General features: G+C 42.7%; 1 protein-coding gene across 1 annotated transcript; it reads right to left on the reverse strand.

Moving 5' to 3' along the window:
• On the reverse strand, positions 1 to 17757 carry LOC120722775 (TELO2-interacting protein 1 homolog). Its single transcript, XM_040013921.1, has 14 exons — positions 17602 to 17757; positions 16315 to 17072; positions 15639 to 15976; positions 15278 to 15542; positions 9481 to 9655; positions 8997 to 9289; positions 6523 to 6921; positions 6227 to 6386; positions 5638 to 5808; positions 5325 to 5473; positions 4865 to 5005; positions 4136 to 4340; positions 1757 to 1844; positions 1 to 505 (listed from the first exon to the last, which is right to left on the reverse strand). Exons 2-14 carry the CDS (start codon positions 17038 to 17040, stop codon positions 286 to 288), a joined length of 3330 nt encoding a protein of 1109 aa, XP_039869855.1. The 5' UTR covers positions 17041 to 17072; positions 17602 to 17757; the 3' UTR covers positions 1 to 285.
• Between the last annotated feature and the right edge of the window lie 108 nt (positions 17758 to 17865).

The following is a 17865-nucleotide window of genomic DNA, read 5'->3' on the forward strand; positions in this document are numbered from 1 at the left end:
TTTTCTCTTTTTAATCAAACATAACTCAGTAGACCTCCATTTTCATCTAATGTTAATGTACAGTAAGTACTAATTGTGGGCTAGCAGAAGCCAGGAGGTTAGATAATGAAGGTGATGACTAAGTAACATTTTGTAAATTACAGAGTAGCTCTTAATTCCACAGAGCTAGGTGATCAACTATTTGGCACAGCTGACAGATTTCTTTCAGTTAATTGACCTGTTGAAGTCGTGGTTCAATAAGTTGTCCATTTGTGAGATGAGTCAATTTCATCAAGCAGCAGCTCATTAGCTGACTGGCTGGTTAACTGTCTCAGTAACGGAGCCAAACTCCTCCTTGAGCAGTTTGAACACGTTGTCCGAGAACTCGTCTCTCGGCCTGCCCGTGCCGTTCAGCTGCACCGGCAGGAGGTCGGGGTGGTGTGGGATGTAAGAGGACGGGCAGTGCAGCTCATTTAGAGTAAACCAGAAGGTGTCCGGATCCACCTGGATTAAGTGTCGGAACACACTGTGCAGGAAAGGGAAAGAAACATGGGAACAGGATTAGTTCTGAGCTGTGTTTTGCCTTGTACGTAATATCTATTGTATGGAAAACACCTTCCTATAATCCAAAGTGACAGACTGAACGAGTTTTGCTGGCTTTAACATGCAGGCCAACAGTTTAACTATAAGCTCATTAACTCAACACTGCCTTTCTCTTCAGGTTTGTTTTTTAAATCACCTCCAAGCAGGAAAATACTTAAATATATTAAAGCGTGTGTTTTTACTTGTGGCTGCTATGTTGCTACCCAAACACTTAGATCAATAATTCAGAATGATGTGAGTTATGAAAGGCTGCTTGCATACTGCATTCTGAGCTATTTATTTATTTGCTTTTTTTATTCACAACTTCCATCTGTCCTTTACATTACTGTAGGTCTCACAGTGCACACTTTTTGCATCAGATGCCAGTGTAAAGGTGAAACGAGTTCCCTTTCAGATTCGTACACACAGTATTGGGAGATCACGGCTCTACATGTCCTGAAGACACTTCTATTCACGCCTGTACAGCAACTGACCTGTGATGATATGCCACATATAAACTCCTCATCACAGTCATTCTCACTTTTTATCCTCTTTACCTGGCTAGGAACACTTTTGCCAAGTTGGGATTGCTAGCTATTGTAAGTTAGCTTAGCCGCTCCTATTGGTTTTAGCCACAACTGCAGAACTACATCTGCGTATTTCTGGAACTTCTTTCTCAAGGGACAAAATGAGTGAGGGTGATATTTAAATCAGGCCCACAAACTGATTTACTAAAGTTTGCAGCAAAGGGTTAAAAGTCTTATATTACAGGTAATATACTTTAAAGTCACAAATACTGGTGTCTTTACCCAGAACATGCAGGAACCTGATTATTCCTGAGGTATTCCATTCTCAGGTCCCATGTTCCTCTCCTTCAGGAAACAAAAGCTATAGCCACAGTGCTTTGTTTCATATTCAGTGTTCAGAGACAATGAATGACTCCTGAAGTCATCTTTTGTTGTGTAACACCCAGCACCTCTCCAAATATGATGTTGAGCATTCAATTTAAATTCAGATTTTACTGATAAATCATGTTACGTGGCTGTTAATGACCAACATGGCAATACAATGTCAACTGGATGGTACAGTTTTCATTTATGGCATTCTGTCTGTGTGTAACACTCAAACACATTAGTAACTAAATGAAGGATTTAGTTACTTTCCAAGACTACAGCGGTCCTTAATAAAGACTTACTTTAAACAGGCTTCTTGCAGTCTGATGGGTTGTCTGGAGCTCAGGTAGGGTAGACAGGCTTCACAAACCACATCTAGGTCTGCTTCAGCTGAGAAAACCAAACACAGGACATTTTTACTATATTTTATTCATATAACAATTGTAATACTTTTATATTTTATCCAGAAATTTCAACAGAAATAGACTTGTAAAAGAAAATAAAAAAGAATAAAATACAACAAAGCCAAGTTAATTTCACGAATTAATCACAGCAGCAGAATACAGTTTGAGCTCGGTGCCTGGTCTTCGGGTGGATCACTCCCTGCAAATATGTTACTCATAAAACTCCAGGAGCATACAGGTGGATGCTGGGGTGGTGGATGGGCTGAAACAGCAGGCAGTGGTGCAGTAGGTTGTGAGGAAAGTGGGGCACGTTACATGTGCAGCTCCAGGCTTCACTCCATACATGGTTACTGTTGTGAGTGCTTCTTTTCTGATTATGTCCAGTGCGTGCACATAATAACACTTCTATATCCAAAAGAACAAAACCTTTAAATATATGATACTGGTTCCAAAAATATGGGGTAAAGATAAGAAGGGAGGAGGGAAAGAAGAGGAACTAGGAAAAATATGAAAGAGTATAAAAAGTAGACCAAGCCTGGACTTTACCTCTGATAACTAGTGAGCTCAGTAAAACTGCTGAGGTGGTTCAGGGAGGATTTCACAGCAGTTTTGAGAGGTCAGAACGTTAAAGCTTACCAACAATAATTCTGCCTGTCCAGGTGAGCATTTATTCTTGAAATTGCCCACTCCCACTACATACCACGTCTCCCTCACCACTGCTGGTTAATCTCCTTTTTAAAACCATGTTTGTCCCACCCCCTGTGACCTGAAGACCATACTGAAACCGACTTCACAGAATAATCACAAAGAGCATCTCAAACACACAACGTGTATCGTGCCTGTTTATCTGCACACTACACTGTACGAGAGAGTTTGCAGTACAAAAAGTGCCGTACGCTATTTTAAAGGAACAGTTTCACAAACAACCTGATATCTTACAAAATGAAACAATTGTCTTTACACTGCAGTCCTTGTCACTGTTAGATGTAATGCTGGCTCTGGAAAGGCTGCAGACAGCTCTGTCACCTTTGTGACTCTTTTCCTCTGTCAGCGATGAACCTCAGTGGGAGGGTGTGACATTTGTGATATTCACTCTGTCACTCAGTTCACCTCCACACTGCGCAGGTGACCAAAAATTACACAAGCAGCTCATAATTGCATAATTGGGAATGTAATGGCAGAAGCCTGCAGGCCTTGAATATTTTCAACATGCTAATGGAAGTATGTTGAGCACAAAGTAAGCAAAAATAACAACAACTACTCTGAGCTTATCAATTAAATGGCTTCGCATTCGCTGATTGAACAATCACGTTTCTCAGTTGGGTATAAGAAGAGCTGCTTGCAGTCGTAGCTGTGTGTGCAGTTTGGACCTGAGCAGCATCCTGCTGGCACAGCTGGCTGTGGTCCGTATCATCAAAGTCATGGTTAACATATGTTGAATCACAGAGCTGCCACAGTGAAGAGGCATTTTTAGTAATAACATCACCGTCATGCATTTAGGATGTCAAACTGTTTAAGGTTTGTATAATAAAGCAGAGATGCCCTGATTTATGCTGTGATACCAATGGTTGATTTTCATTGTTATACGAGACTGCCACCTGGTGGTGAAGGAGCTTCAATAAATTCTTTGGCTTTTTCTGACGACTCATCTCCCCACACACAGCTTTAATGTCAAATCAGGCTAACAACCTAATTTGTTAACCTCAGTATAGAGACATCTTCATCTCTGTACTAAAGTACAGACACAAACTTGTATTGCTGTTGTCTCACTCACAGGAAGAAAGCTGACTATAACTCATTCATTTATAAATCATAAAGTTGATTCCTACAAGAAAGTTACAGCCCTGTGATCAAATAGGCTTCAATAAGATAGATAACATGTATTTACCCAAAATAAATATGGGATCAAAACAGCACAGAGAAAAAGTAAAAAGAAAAAGTAAAGTATTGAACAGGGGGCATTTAACAGTAGGCCAAAAAAATCCTGGTAGCTCTTTGCTCTCGTTGTGTTCAGTTAAATATTACAGCTGAAAAGAGGTTAGATAAAGATAAGAGGTCATCTGTCTTCAATGTATTTTTACATAAATGGGCTTCATGTTGCACCAATCTCCATAAAGTGAGGCGTCATACTAAGAATAGTTGTCTTGCTCTGATTTGTCCATGTTGTGGCTGCTTTGATCATTGCCAGAGCCCAGGTACAGTTCTACAGGATGATGCACTATGTTGTGTCTTGGTGAAACTGTGCTGTTTGTGAGCACTGTGTCTCTATTCTCTTACCCAGATCCAGTCTCTGGCACAGTGAGCCCAGCCCCTGCAATACAGCCAGCTGCAGTTTGTAGGCCAGGGTGTGTGTGTAGACAGGCCCAGCCTTGGCGCTGATCGGAGCCTGCCGTGCCAGAGAGGCGCTCAGCTTGGGCAGAACCTCTTTAGAAACCCTCCTCCTCAGAAAGTCCCCACATGTTTCACCCAGCACGCACAGCACCTGGAATGAAATGTACAAAAATGTAATGTACAAAAGGAGCAAGCTGTCAAAATTCAATAAAACCTTCCCGTTGTATACTCCTGGATGAATTATAGCATTTACAAAACTCGTATATATATCCCAAAGCTGATGAAACAATTTCCCAGCAGCAGCTCTGAGTGAATAAATGACTGTTTACAGACTTAACGTGTTTGAATTTGTCAGTTCATCAATGAAAATATGAATAACAAATTCAAAAATAGTCCAGCTGATGACAGGAGCTGACGAGTAGCCCAATTTACACCGACAAGCAGCCTCTAAGAAGGCATCCACACTGTGATTTTTCTGTGCTGATAGAAGAAATGTTAGTTTAAAGAGTCTTCACATTACAACCCAAAAAAGTAAATAATAGAACTATTTCTGAATGAAATAAGCCTGTTGTTGGGCACCATCTTTCATTCTTTCACTATAAAGAGTTTAAAAAACGAAAGACGACTTGAATAATTTTGACTCACATAATGAAAAGAGAGGTTTGTTTTACTTACCCTGAAGGCTCTGAGGACTGCTAATGGGTCATCAGCTGTGAGTCTCTGCAGGAGTGCTGGCCAGCAGCGATGAGCCATAGGCAGCAGTTCATTTTCCCTGTCACTCAGCACCTGAACGCACAACTCCAGCACGTCTAGTACCTAAAGACAAAGACGCACAACACACCTAACAATTATCTCTGTTTTGATCCTGATTATATGTGAGCTGAAACTAATTACTGAGGTCTTCATTGAGAGCCCAAACTCCTGAGCAGGCACGACTTCAGCACAGACTTATTTCTGTTTCACTCCTGGACCAGACTGAATGTTTTTCCTTGATGAGCATTACACCACTGAACAGTCCTCCACACAGTTCTGACAGGATGAATTGTACCAACGCTGGCGGTCCTACCTTCACAAGAATGATTATTTTTGTTATTAGTCCAACAGTTGACTCTACGTAAAACTACTGATACAGTACCTTGAGTCGGAGCCTGAGGCTGGGATCAGACAGCAGATGAATGCAGCGCTCCATAACATCCTTAGTGATGCTGAGGTGGGAGGGAAGCTCTGCTTTCACATCAGGACTACCAGTATCTTCAACATCCTCACACTCAGTGGGAGGGACTTCTGCAATGGAGCACATGTACAGTTAGACCGCCAGTTTAGCAGTGAGGTTCAGATTTCTATGACTCTTAATTACAATGATCCATCTCCTCTACACTCTGAATCTAAAATAATCACCACTACAACCTATAGCTTATATTCCACTGGCCCTTAGACAGACCTATTACCTTGGTCTTCAGTGTTATAATCATCCTCTATTCCAATGCCCTCTGCCAGTTCTTTCTGTTTGCGGTAATTCAGCAGGAATTGGCGAATGCTGAGGTCTTCCTGGTCACTGGAGCGTTGCCTGTAGCTGGTAGACTTACTGGTCCTGCTACAAGTGGAAGGAAACCACCTCGCTAAAGGAAAAACAAGACAACAATATGAACATAGGTTTGGTTACAATAAAATAAGTCAGCTGATCAAATCAGTGTGACACAAACACTGATGTTTTTTGGAAAGAGCCATTAGTGACATTTAATTTACACATTTTTACTGTGAGGGCTTGTAAAACTGCAAATACCTATAGTGCCGCTGTATAAATATTATTATGAATATGTAGCAGAAAACGACTGAGCATTTAAACCATCACGATGTATTAAATGTTTCCAAAGATACTGATAATTTGATAACAAGCAAAGTTATTTATCCTGAAGTGTACTCCTTGATAGAAAGTTTGAAAGACACTGCAGAAAACATGAGTTACATTTTCTTCCTTGTCCTCTTTGACTCCCAGCATATGTGAGACTCAAGCTGACATCACTGTTGAAATCTTACCCAGTGCCTTCATGAGCGCGTGCAGCACGGAGCAGAAAAGAGCAGCTGTGCGCTCGTAGCTGAGATCCAGAGCCGTCAGCACATCCTGAACGATGTCCCCGACCAGTGGCAGCAGGCTGCAGTCAGAGTGAGTCAACATAACTGTCAACACCCGTGGAGCCTGGCCAACAAGACAGGATTATAATGAAATACAGTACAAGCTCAGGGCAGCACAGGCTTAAGCAGACAAAGGAGGAAATCAGGTAAACCCTCCAGCAGTCATTTCTGTGTCCATTTTGGGTTAAAAACATAACTACCTGTGGATGCTGGCTGATTCTCTGAAGGTTGAGTGAAATGTCATTAAGCGGGTAGTCAGAGTTCTCATTGATCAGTTCCTTGAGGGAAGCGTATCCACAGGCCTTACTGATGTCCCACATGGAGCTCAGTCCCGCCTGGCTGACCAGCAGCGTCTCCTCACCAGCTTTCTCCAGCACAGGATACAGCGAGGTCATCAACAAGGGACGGAAATCGCGGCCCAGCGCCTGAGCACAGCAGGCGATGCCCTCGAGTTGGATGCACAGCTGCCAGATGTTGCTGTTGAGCTGGTGGATTGTGGATGCAGATGTTGATGATGAAGGAATCACTTGGAGAGAGCTTTTATTTGAGTTGCCGGCATCACTGTTGGATATGGAGAGGAGTCTGGATGGACTGAGCAGCTACGCAAAGAGACAAAACCTGTGTTAATGCACTGCTTTCTAACCACTTTTACACATGCACTGCAGCTCTGAAGTTTTCAAGATATTGTCCATGCACGTGAGAACGCAAATGTCTGACACAGTTAGATCAAACATTAAACAGCCTTTAGCCTTCCTGCTCCTGAGTGAAAGCCTGTATTATATCTGACTGTGCTCATGTGGGGATAACACAGATTAGCCTTTCTCAAAGTGAAGAGTGGGGGCCAATTTAGGATCTTCACTCAAATTTAAAATACAAGGGAAACTGATGTATTTCCTTAAATAAACAAAAACCACACAAGTGCTTATAAAATGCTCACCCTACCCAGTCATATGCAAAGTGTTAGAATCAATGTGTGGCCCACCTGCCACTAAGAGACAATCTTGAATAAAAGAGCAGTAAACTTAATAATAATAATGATAATTATTATCATTACAATGACTGAATGCAGCACTCTCCTCCAGGCTTAAAACGTGTTTGTGGGACCACCAACAGCCTTTGATTAGATGATCTCAGGCTGCAAGAGGGAGCGTGGGGTTCAAAAATATCAGACATGTAGGCAGGAGCGTCACGACTCACAGCGTTAAAAGTCAGTGAAATGAAATCAAGTCTAAAACGTAATGGAAGCCAGAGTAAAGAGAACAAAACCAGTCTAATGTGTTCTCTTTTTCTATTTAGGTCAGAGTAATGAGTAAAATCATAAACTAATAATTTCCTAGTACCAGTTTTAATTCAAATTTTATATAAATACATCAATTAATAGATAATAAATAAATATAAGTTAATAAGTATATAGCTTTGAGCTCTAATAGAAGTATTACAGCCCAGCTGCAGTACCTCTGTAGCCCACAAGGGGGCCCCAGCCCACACTTTGGGAATCACTGTTGTTTATAAATGTCCTGTGAATTTTCAGCTATAGAGGAAGTGGCATGTATGATCTCTCCAATCGAACTATCGACATCTTTTACTGAGCCCGTCTATGCAGGCAGCTTGTTCGTCTCAAACAGAGTCATTCTGTTTCTTTGTGTAAAAAATTTTTTATAAGGATGAAAAAGCATTCAACATCTTACCATGTGTTTTAGTAAGAAAACTAGGTTCATACTGCACTCCATTTATGACACAGTTTGACTTGAGTGCAGAAACAGAAAGCGCCTCTATAGGAGTCAAAAATTCCTCCTGACAAACGTGTATCTGTGTTCTTCGATTCTTTTATTTGGCAATGCCGGCAGGATGTTTGTACTTTTTAGCTGACAGAGTGAAACTGCAAGTTTATCTACTAACTAACAGAAAGCTGCCAGAGGTTTATGGCCTCTGTTCGGTGGAGGCTTGCAGACATTTTCTCGTGCTCCAAAAATCCAGCCTTGATACTTCAGAGTAGCAACTTCAAATCTCGCAGCAGCTTTGACTTCTGCTCAGTCTGCTGAGAAATCAGTGTGAAAAGAGGCGTGGATACGTGAGCTGGTAAAGCCCAGAGCCCACGTGATTTTAAAAAAAAGTTTGTGCAGAAGTAAACGAAGAGTCCCTGACACTCCCAGACGTGTGAAGCCAGACCATCACAACGACATCATTTCACTTCTTTGTGTCTTTGGAGTTGTAAAGTGTTTTTGTGCATGAAGAACAGCAAAACATGGTAACAGGCTGCTGCAACCAGAACTGGCCAAATATATATCCGCTGATCCGAATATCCGCTGATCGCTCCTCACTCTGTACAATAAAGCCCTTGCCAACACCCAAAAATGTGCCCTCTATTCCTTGCCTATGTTTGCATTATTTCTAAAAAGATATGAGGAGTGTTGTTTATGTTTTCAGTCTTCAGTTAAATTAGTCTAAACCAGGTTTTACTGCTTAGATTTATTTTGTAGCATCTATGTACAAACAGCTCTGCTGTTTAGACTGGATGTGCATTTTGCACATTTCTTTGTAATCATCTCTACAGGAGATGAGTCAGTATACTACTTGTCAGGAACTCCACTTAGAGGCAAGATGAAGTTAATAAATGATATACTATGTGTGGAAATGCTTGATGAATGATGCACCAGGACTGAAATATCCTCACCTGCTGATCCTGTCGGTCTCTATCCGTCTCCTCGCTGACTGTAATCAAATGCCAGTTGTTCAGGCTGGTGTATTCCTCAATGATAGAAACAGCTGCTGCTTTAATATCTTCCTGGGTGGCAGGGCTTTCACGAACTTTGGTCTCCAAACCCTGACTCTGGTCTGCCACAGCGATACCTGCTGCACCTCTAACTGTCTCATTTAACACCATGGCAGCCTGCTTTCTGTACACTGAAGACTGGCAGTACAAGTCCAGCAGATGATCGGTCAGCAGGTAGATGTTGCCATAATAACCTAAAGACAAAAAAACATTATCTGTGAGAGCTAAAGAAATGAGCCAGCTACAACCCACGAGTATTTATACCAGCTGTCGTTGTTTTTAGAAGATAACTGCTTTAAATTCATTTGAAATTACAATGGAAAAGGCACAATGATGATACAAAACAGGAGTGGCTAACTGAGTCCAAGTCAAAGAGCAATTATACCTAATGTGCGACAGATCTCCATGAGCACAGAGAAGATTTTCTCATCTGTGAAGTAGAGAAAATGCTTCCTCTGTGTGTGAGTGGTGTAGGAATCATGGGAGCCGGTGCTCATCTCCACGGCAGCGTAACTCCTCTCCTCCACAATGCGAACATCCATCACATCGAGTTCCAGCACCTGTAAAGCATGCAGAAGCTTTAGGAAATTTAACGGGGTTAGGAAATCTAAAAACATTCAAGATTGGACCTTAAAGCAGCCGCACTACAGACTACAAAATACTAATGCCAAGGTGCCCTATATTTCTACACAAAATAAGACATATATCATTTTGGTTTTGTACGTGAACATTGACAAGTCAAATACTATATTTTGGGCTGCAGTCCTGAAGAGACTACATTTAAAAATATTATTTTTTGCATTAATAACCAGGTCACCAACAACGATGAGTCTGAATACAGAGAGGAGGTACAACACCTGGTGGACTGGTGTCAGAGTAACAACCTGTCTCTGAATGTTCAGAAGACTAAAGAGATGGTTGTTAACTTCAGGAAGAGCTCAACGACCCACACCCCACTGCAAATCAACGGATCTGCTGTTGAGATGGTCAACAGTGTTCAGGTTCCTGGGAGTGCACATATGATGACCTCTCTTGGAACCTGAACACCAAACTGAAGAAGGCCAGTCTCCCTCCTCCCATCCTCACATCATTTTACCAGGGAACCACTGAAAGTGTCCTCTGCTGCTACATCGCTATCTGGTATGGGAACTGCACTTTTGCTGAAAAGATGTCTCTGCAGCGGATAGTGAGGACAGCAGAGATGATCATTGGAGGCCCTCTCCCACCCATCTACCAACTCTATGACACACACACATCATCCGATGTGCGAACAGCATGGTGAAGGACACGTTCCACCCCTCATATACTCTATTCTCCCTGATTCCATCTGGCAGATGGTTTTGCTGCATCAAAACCGTAACCACCAGACACTGCAAGAGCTTTTTCCCCAAGTAGTCAGAGCCCTCAACTCAATACAACCAAAGAACTGACATACACAAACACCTTACAATAACTCACCAAGTCTCAAAAACAACAAAAACTTCCACAAATCCACTACAAACTGGACCTTATTTGCACACTCATTCACATAGTTACTGAACACATCTAAATTATACTATATTTGCACATGTCTTCGTTCTTATATTGAATTGAAATTGTATTAAAGAGTCAAGAATAATCCTTATTATTATTGTTATTAAATAAATGGTTGTATAACAAAACTTTATATCACTTAAAAGTAGGGAAAAAAAATAGCTGTTCTTCGTGGTAAAGTGTTGAGGATCATTCAGTAAACTGACAGCCTGAGGAAGTAGAGAAAATGAGGAAAGAAGAAAACTGCTTAATGTTTTATATTTCTGTATTGCTTGCCAGATGGCAGCATGGTGAACAGACTGGCTGAGATGGGAATTGCCTTTTAGTGTCCTCTGGGCTGTGCAGACACCTCCCTGATATCATTGCTCTTTGGTAGATGGGAAAAAATGTAAAAGAAAAACTCACTGTGAGTAGCTACAACAGCACATTTGGTAGAATTTGACAAATGAAATGTTTAAATATTAAAGAGTATTAAGGGAGATGGGATCAAATAAGTGTAAACTTCTTTCTACTCTTTTTCGACTATATAAATTGCGTGGATTATTTAGATATAGAGATATTTGTGGCAACTCGATTTCTCTCACTTTACTTTTTTATGTCTACTATGCTCATTTACAGATCGTCAGACACACATGTCTGAGCTGTCCTACACACACAGATCACATTACATGTGCATGTGGGGTTTGAAGTACTTTTATGTATAGATGAGATAACACCTTATCACATCATCATCAAAAGTGAGCATATATATCCACAAATGAACACTACTCTGGTTTTTATAGAAACATTTGCAAAAAAGCTTATGTGTGTTCATTGTTTTTGTGTGTGTGTTGGTGCATGCTCAACAAGACACACAAATTTCTGTACAGATCTCTAAATCATATATATATATATATATATATATATATATATATACACACATATACATATATACATATATATATATGTATTCAGATCTGGTGTTTGGAATTATTTTGGTTTTCATGTGACGTATTACCCTGAAGGTAAACGCGTCATGGACTAAAGTAAAACAGTATGTTGGATGTGCCACGCAATGCTCAATTATATGGGTGGGAACTAGTGTGTTAGCGCAGTTAGCTCGTTAACATGTTGGCCGTCTAGCCCCACGCAGGGAGATTTGCGGTGTTGTGGCGTTAACGTCATTTCAACGAGATTAACACTGACAGCACTAGTGGGAACACAACGAATATGACTGCACATTTACGCTGATATCATCCTAGTGCAAAGACAAGTGGAAGCAGACAAAAACAACAAGCATGCATGCTACAAACTTTACCCGAGTCATTTAGACAGCCGTTAGCACATGATTCTCCTTATGGGGACCTGATAGGTTTAATATTGTGGCGAGCTCAGACAAGGAGGAGACGGAGGTATCGTTTGGTCTTGCTTCCCGTGAGCTAGCCAGGGAGCACAGCCGTTTATTGACATCTGCAGAAGAACACTGCCGCTAGCTAACTGCTCAGCACAGCAACAACAACAACAACAACAACACACAGGGCGCCCTCTGACCCCGGAAGGACACACCGTCGCAGCGAGAGGGCGTCACCCGTCACTATGGCAACATAAACAAAACATAACTGTACAAACAGAACCCCGAACAGCCCTAACCCGCTACATAGCCCCCACCTAAGGGGTCAGTCGTCCCCGACGACCCCATTACCCAACACAAAGTCCTGCAAATGTCCAGGTGCCTTATTTTGGCGCACCGGCTGGTCGCGACCGGCGGGGGAAAAGTCACTCGGGTCAGAACATGGGGTGCTACCATCATCCCACTTCTGACAAGATTGTGGCGAGCTCAGACAACGAGGAGACGGAGGTGTCGTTTGGTCTTGCTTCCCGTGAGCTAGCCAGGGAGCACAGCCGTTTATTGACATCTGCAGAAGAACACTGCCTGCTCAGCGCGGCAACCGCACAGCAACAACAACAACAACACACAGGGCGCCCTCTGACCCCGGAAGGACACACCGTCGCAGCGAGAGGGCGTCACCCGTCACTATGGCAACATAAACAAAACATAACTGTACAAACAGAACCCCGAACAGCCCTGACCCGCTACAATATGCTGCTGAGAATATAGCCCAGAAGAAGCGTATAGTATCGCTTTTATTTTGGAAAGAGCCATTTCTCTGTAATAAACTCTCTTTTCCAAAGATGAGTGATTCCTCAATCAGATACAGGTGTTACCGCGCCAGATCCGCGGCCCCGAACCGTAGTAAGGAAACCTCTGGCAGTTACTTGAAGGTTCCGTAACTGACTCGTAGCCGGCAACAGCTTACTATACAGGTCAACTTCGCTAGCAAAAAGATCGAAGGAGGCCTAGGAAACTGCTTCACCGAACTTCTTCTTCTCTAAGGCACGAACACCGCGTACAGTGGGCTGAAACAGTTTACTCACAGCGAGCATCGCCGACACAACTCTGGCTGTCGAGGGAGTTATTATATTCCTTTTATTTATTTTCTTTTTGTCTCTTCTGTAGCTAACCGTTACTTTTCCCCCTTCTCCACTCTCTCTCTTCACACACACACCAGGCAGTCCCGCTACACACATCCCGAATACATTTCCCATCAGGCTTCATCCTTAAAGGGCCATGCCTGTAACACAGGGCTCGCAAAATCGCTAGCCCGACGTCCCGGGGCTAGCGATTTTTCCAGTCGGGCTACCAAAATCTATCTCTGCCCTGCCCGTCGGACTATCATAGGAAGGAAAAATATATGTCAATGCTTTTGCATTCTTTCGGAAATGTAGCTGGGTAATTATGTCATTGGCATCGGTGAGCCACTGTCAATATGTGACATATTGAAATCGCGTTTGAATTTGCGCTTGTTTTTTGCTTTCACTTTGCAAATGTCCAGGTGCCTTCTTTTGGCACACCGGCCGGTCACGACCGGCGGGGGAAAAGTCACTCGGGTCAGAACATGGGGTGCTACCATCATCCCACTTCTGACACAATGTGGCGAGCTCGGACAACGAGGTGTCGAGGTGTCGTTTGGTCTTGCTTCCCGTGAGCTAGCCAGGGAGCACAGCCGTTTATTGACATCTGCAGAAGAACACTGCCGCTAGCTAACTGCTCAGCGCGGCAACCGCACAGCAACAACAACAACAACAACAACACACAGAGCGCCCTCTGACCCCGGAAGGACACACCGTCGCAGCGAGAGGGCGTCACCCGTCACTATGGCAACATAAACAAAACATAACTGTACAAACAGAACCCCGAACAGCCCTGACCCGCTACAATATGCTGCTGAGAATATAGCCCAGAAGAAGCGTATAGTATAGCTTTTATTTTGGAAAGAGCCATTTCTCTGTAATAAACTCTCTTTTCCAAAGATGAGTGATTCCTCAATCAGATACAGCGCTTTCCAGTCGGGCTACCAAAATCTATTGTAGGAAGGAAAAATATATGTCAATGCTTTTGCATTCTTTCGGAAATGTAGCTGGGTAATTATGTCATTGGCATCGGTGAGCCACTGTCAATATGTGACATATTGAAATCGCGTTTGAATTTGCGCTTGTTTTTTGCTTTCACTTTCACGCGAACTGTATATAGAGAGTGACAGCACTGATTGGTGAGTGATGATAATTTGCGCACCAATTCCTCTGACATCGTCTTATCAATCGTTAGCTTACTATGCAAACATGACAAGTGAAATCTCCCGCAGCTTAAACATATGAGAGGTTGATCGCGCAGAGAATCGCTGACCGTTATGTGTGTGTGTGTGTGTGTGTGTGTGTGTAAAACCAGCAGCATATATATTTTAGTTCTGCTGAGCCAAATAGGACAGGTCAGGGTGAAGAAGTGACAGCCAAAGAAAAGCTTACCACAAAACGGAAAAGTTATGACAAATCAGACTATAAGGCAAAAAGAAAGTGCAGCTTTATGGTTTCATGGACAAAAGAATTTCTGTGGCTGCAATATGACGAGCTATATAACTGGGGCTGCACATAAGTGGTCCGCAGGTGCGCATTCGCTGTCAAAAAAAAAAAAAAAAAAAAACGCGCACAAGATATGAAGTTGCAACGCGTGTTTGCATACATAAGATTTTCTGGAGGAGGACAGACATTTGTTTAAAACTCTTAAAGATGTCGAAGAAGCTCCTTTAAGCAATTACTTTGGTGTTCCTCCACCTCCAAACAAATGTCAGAAGGAGTCCGAACCACAAAAGAAGCGCGTATTCTCGGAAAAGTGGTTGCAGGAGGTGAGCTGGCTTCAAACAAATGATGAACACACAGAGATGTGGTGCGGAATGTGCCGTGAAAATCCCACTCTAGCGGACAAAAACAGTGCCTTTTATATGGACGCAAACGCGCGTTGCAACTTCTTATCTGGTGCGCGTCTTTTATTTTGACAGCGAATGCGCACATGTGCACCCGTGTAAATAACATAATGTTCTGCCGGGTGTGTTGTTGGTTTTCTCTCGATTTCTGAGTCGACAAGCGCCTTTGTTACTGGGACCAGAGTCATTTTAAGAAAGGCCCCCATTAGAAGCCATGAGAAATGCAAGAAATGCATTACTGCTCAGTCTATATATAATATATATATATGATAAAAGTGTACTTTTTATTTAAATCCATGGCTGTTGTTGCATAATAACATCAAAAGCAGTGTAACCTTATTGTTACATTACCTGCATTAAGGCTTTGGAAATCCTCTCCAGATGTGCAGCCGAGTTCAGCACCACAGAGACAAGCGGTCCTAAGATTTTTAAGTAGCCCAAAAACACGTTGAGAACAAAGAGCTTCTTCTGGTCATCAGAGGTCCTCATCAGTCTGGGTAGGGAGGTGGCCAAAGAATGGAGATTCTCAGATAAGATGTCAGTGAAGGTCTGAGTGCCACTGCTGCCGCTGCACCTCTGATTTCTCTGGGATACCTCTCTGAGAGCAACTTCACACCTAGAGGAGAAAATAGCAGTATCAGTAAACACCTTGTATCCATTAATTATGATTCATTTCTTCCTTTTCTTTATAAAAATATCAATCAAATCAAACCTCTCTCTGACTCTAGGTTCCACATCATTGATTGCCCCCACCAGTGCTTCTAGTAGTGATCCTACACAATCAGTCAGTGAGTGACTGCATTTGGCCAGCAGGTGATCGGCCAACTCCACCATTGCCACTCTAACCCTCCAGTGCTGGTGCGCTGAAGTGCATGAGATTATCTTCTTGAGCAGGACAGACAGCTTCCCTGCCGTGTTCTTCACCCACTCCGGTGTCCGAAGGACTATGAGCTGTCCGATCCTCCCCAGGTCTGCAGAGGGAGTCTTATAGGACTCAGTGGACTGGAGCTGGACATCCTCCATGACAAGCTCCACAGTCCTGGACCAAACCTGACAACAGATGATCACATAATCAGATCACTGCAGTGCATTTGTATTATGATATTGTCAAATTTTCCTTTAGTTCTGGAAAAACTATACAAGCCCTCTTCATGCTCTGTAAATGAAAGGTTTAGGTCAACTGAATTATTCAACAAATCAAACAATCACATAATAAATTTTTTAATATACGGTTTATTAAATGTTCAAATCAGTTAACAAGGTAAATGTTCACTTGCGAACTATGAAATTGCATGAGATCATCGATTACATATGATGACTATCGTCTAATAAAGTGTTAAGCCATTATTGTGCTGTTGTTGTAAATCTGATTAACAAACATGTGGTACCTTGATGGCCCGGACTGTGACTGCATGGCCTTGCCTCAAATCTCCTGTAATGATCCTGGCCGTAGCCATGGTGATTCCAGGTAAAAATGATGCCATGGCGCTGCCTACAGAGCATCGCTCCTCTGATGATGGGACTACGTGTTCCTGGGTGCAGTCACACTGCAGAGTCAAAGCCTGGAGGCACTTCAAGGCTGCTGTCTGTATATCTCGAGATTTCTCCTTCTCTCCCAAAGCCAGCAGCAGTGAAACGGCAGCACCCAGCCCAGGCAGCATAATCGGTTCAAAGAGTTTGAACACTATATCACCATAAGCAGCATGAAGCAGGGCATCCAGGCACCTCAGAACAGCTGATTTTAGCTCCTCTGATGTATCTGCAGGCTTCCCGGGATCAGCTGAAGAGGACAGGCACAGGCAAAGCTCGGAAAAGAGGTCGTGGAGGGTTTCCCAGCTGTGGATGCAAGTGTTCTCCAAAACATAGCTTACTGCCTCGGTCACAGACTGCACCAGCTGCTCCTTCTTAGCCCCGGGGACTTTAAGGACAAATCGAAGAGGGAAGAGGACGTACTCCTGAAGCTGCTGCAACGTGGCATCGTTGACTTCTTTTAACTGGCCTTTGAGTGTCTCCACATTAACCACTGTGGGCTCTCGGGTGAGCAGGACACAGGCTGGGCGCAAGTAGGCAAAAGCAATCTTTGGATCGCTTATTTGAGACATGGCTGGAGGCATCACTGCAGGGGTGCTTAGGTGATGGAGGATGGCTAGAAATGCAGAACACGAGAGTAAGTGCTGTAAGCAGCCGGGAAGCTGTCTGTGCTGCTCAAGAAGATATAATTTTATTGATTTATTTTGCTACTTTGTCTTTGTGATTGAATATGATTTGGTCAGCTGGTAACTTTGAAGGCCTATATTTACAGGTTAATTACATAAAAACCTACTTCTACAGTATGATCACAGGTACAGCAGCCTTTGTATATAAATGGCATTACAATGCTTTACATCTTACTGTCAATAAAAGAATCCATCCGAATTTGCATGCACCAGCTTCACTGATAGTTATGATGTCTTGTGTTGCCAAACACTAGCGTTGGTCCCTTGTATCCGTTAGTACAACTATAACACTTTTGGAAGACTTGTTTGCTTCATGTAGATCTTAGGATACGGAATACAAACTTAACAAGAGCATGTCTAAGAAGACGAGTCTACCATGTAGCTGAACTACAGCATGCTGACAGCATCCAGCTTCTAAAGCACCACTGCGGTACCAGCGTCAGTATCAACACGGCCTACCTTCACATTGTTAGGTTTAAGTGGAGCCCCCCTTCCGTGAAAGCGACTGGAAATGCTTGCCTTTACAATGAAAAATTAGATTTTTACAAACAGATGACGCTGTGCCGATAACCAGCATCATGAGTCTGCGCCAACGACGCACATGTTTAACGTAAACTAAGGCTTCCGACTTTGGGTCTTTGTCTTCAAAATAAAACAGAATTTTCTTCCTATGATAGAAACCCTATAAAATGTGTAAAAAAAAAAAACATCGGGGAATTTATA

This window comes from Simochromis diagramma, unplaced genomic scaffold (genome assembly GCF_900408965.1).
Source record: "Simochromis diagramma unplaced genomic scaffold, fSimDia1.1 OVJJ01000705.1, whole genome shotgun sequence".
NCBI lineage: Eukaryota > Metazoa > Chordata > Actinopteri > Cichliformes > Cichlidae > Simochromis > Simochromis diagramma.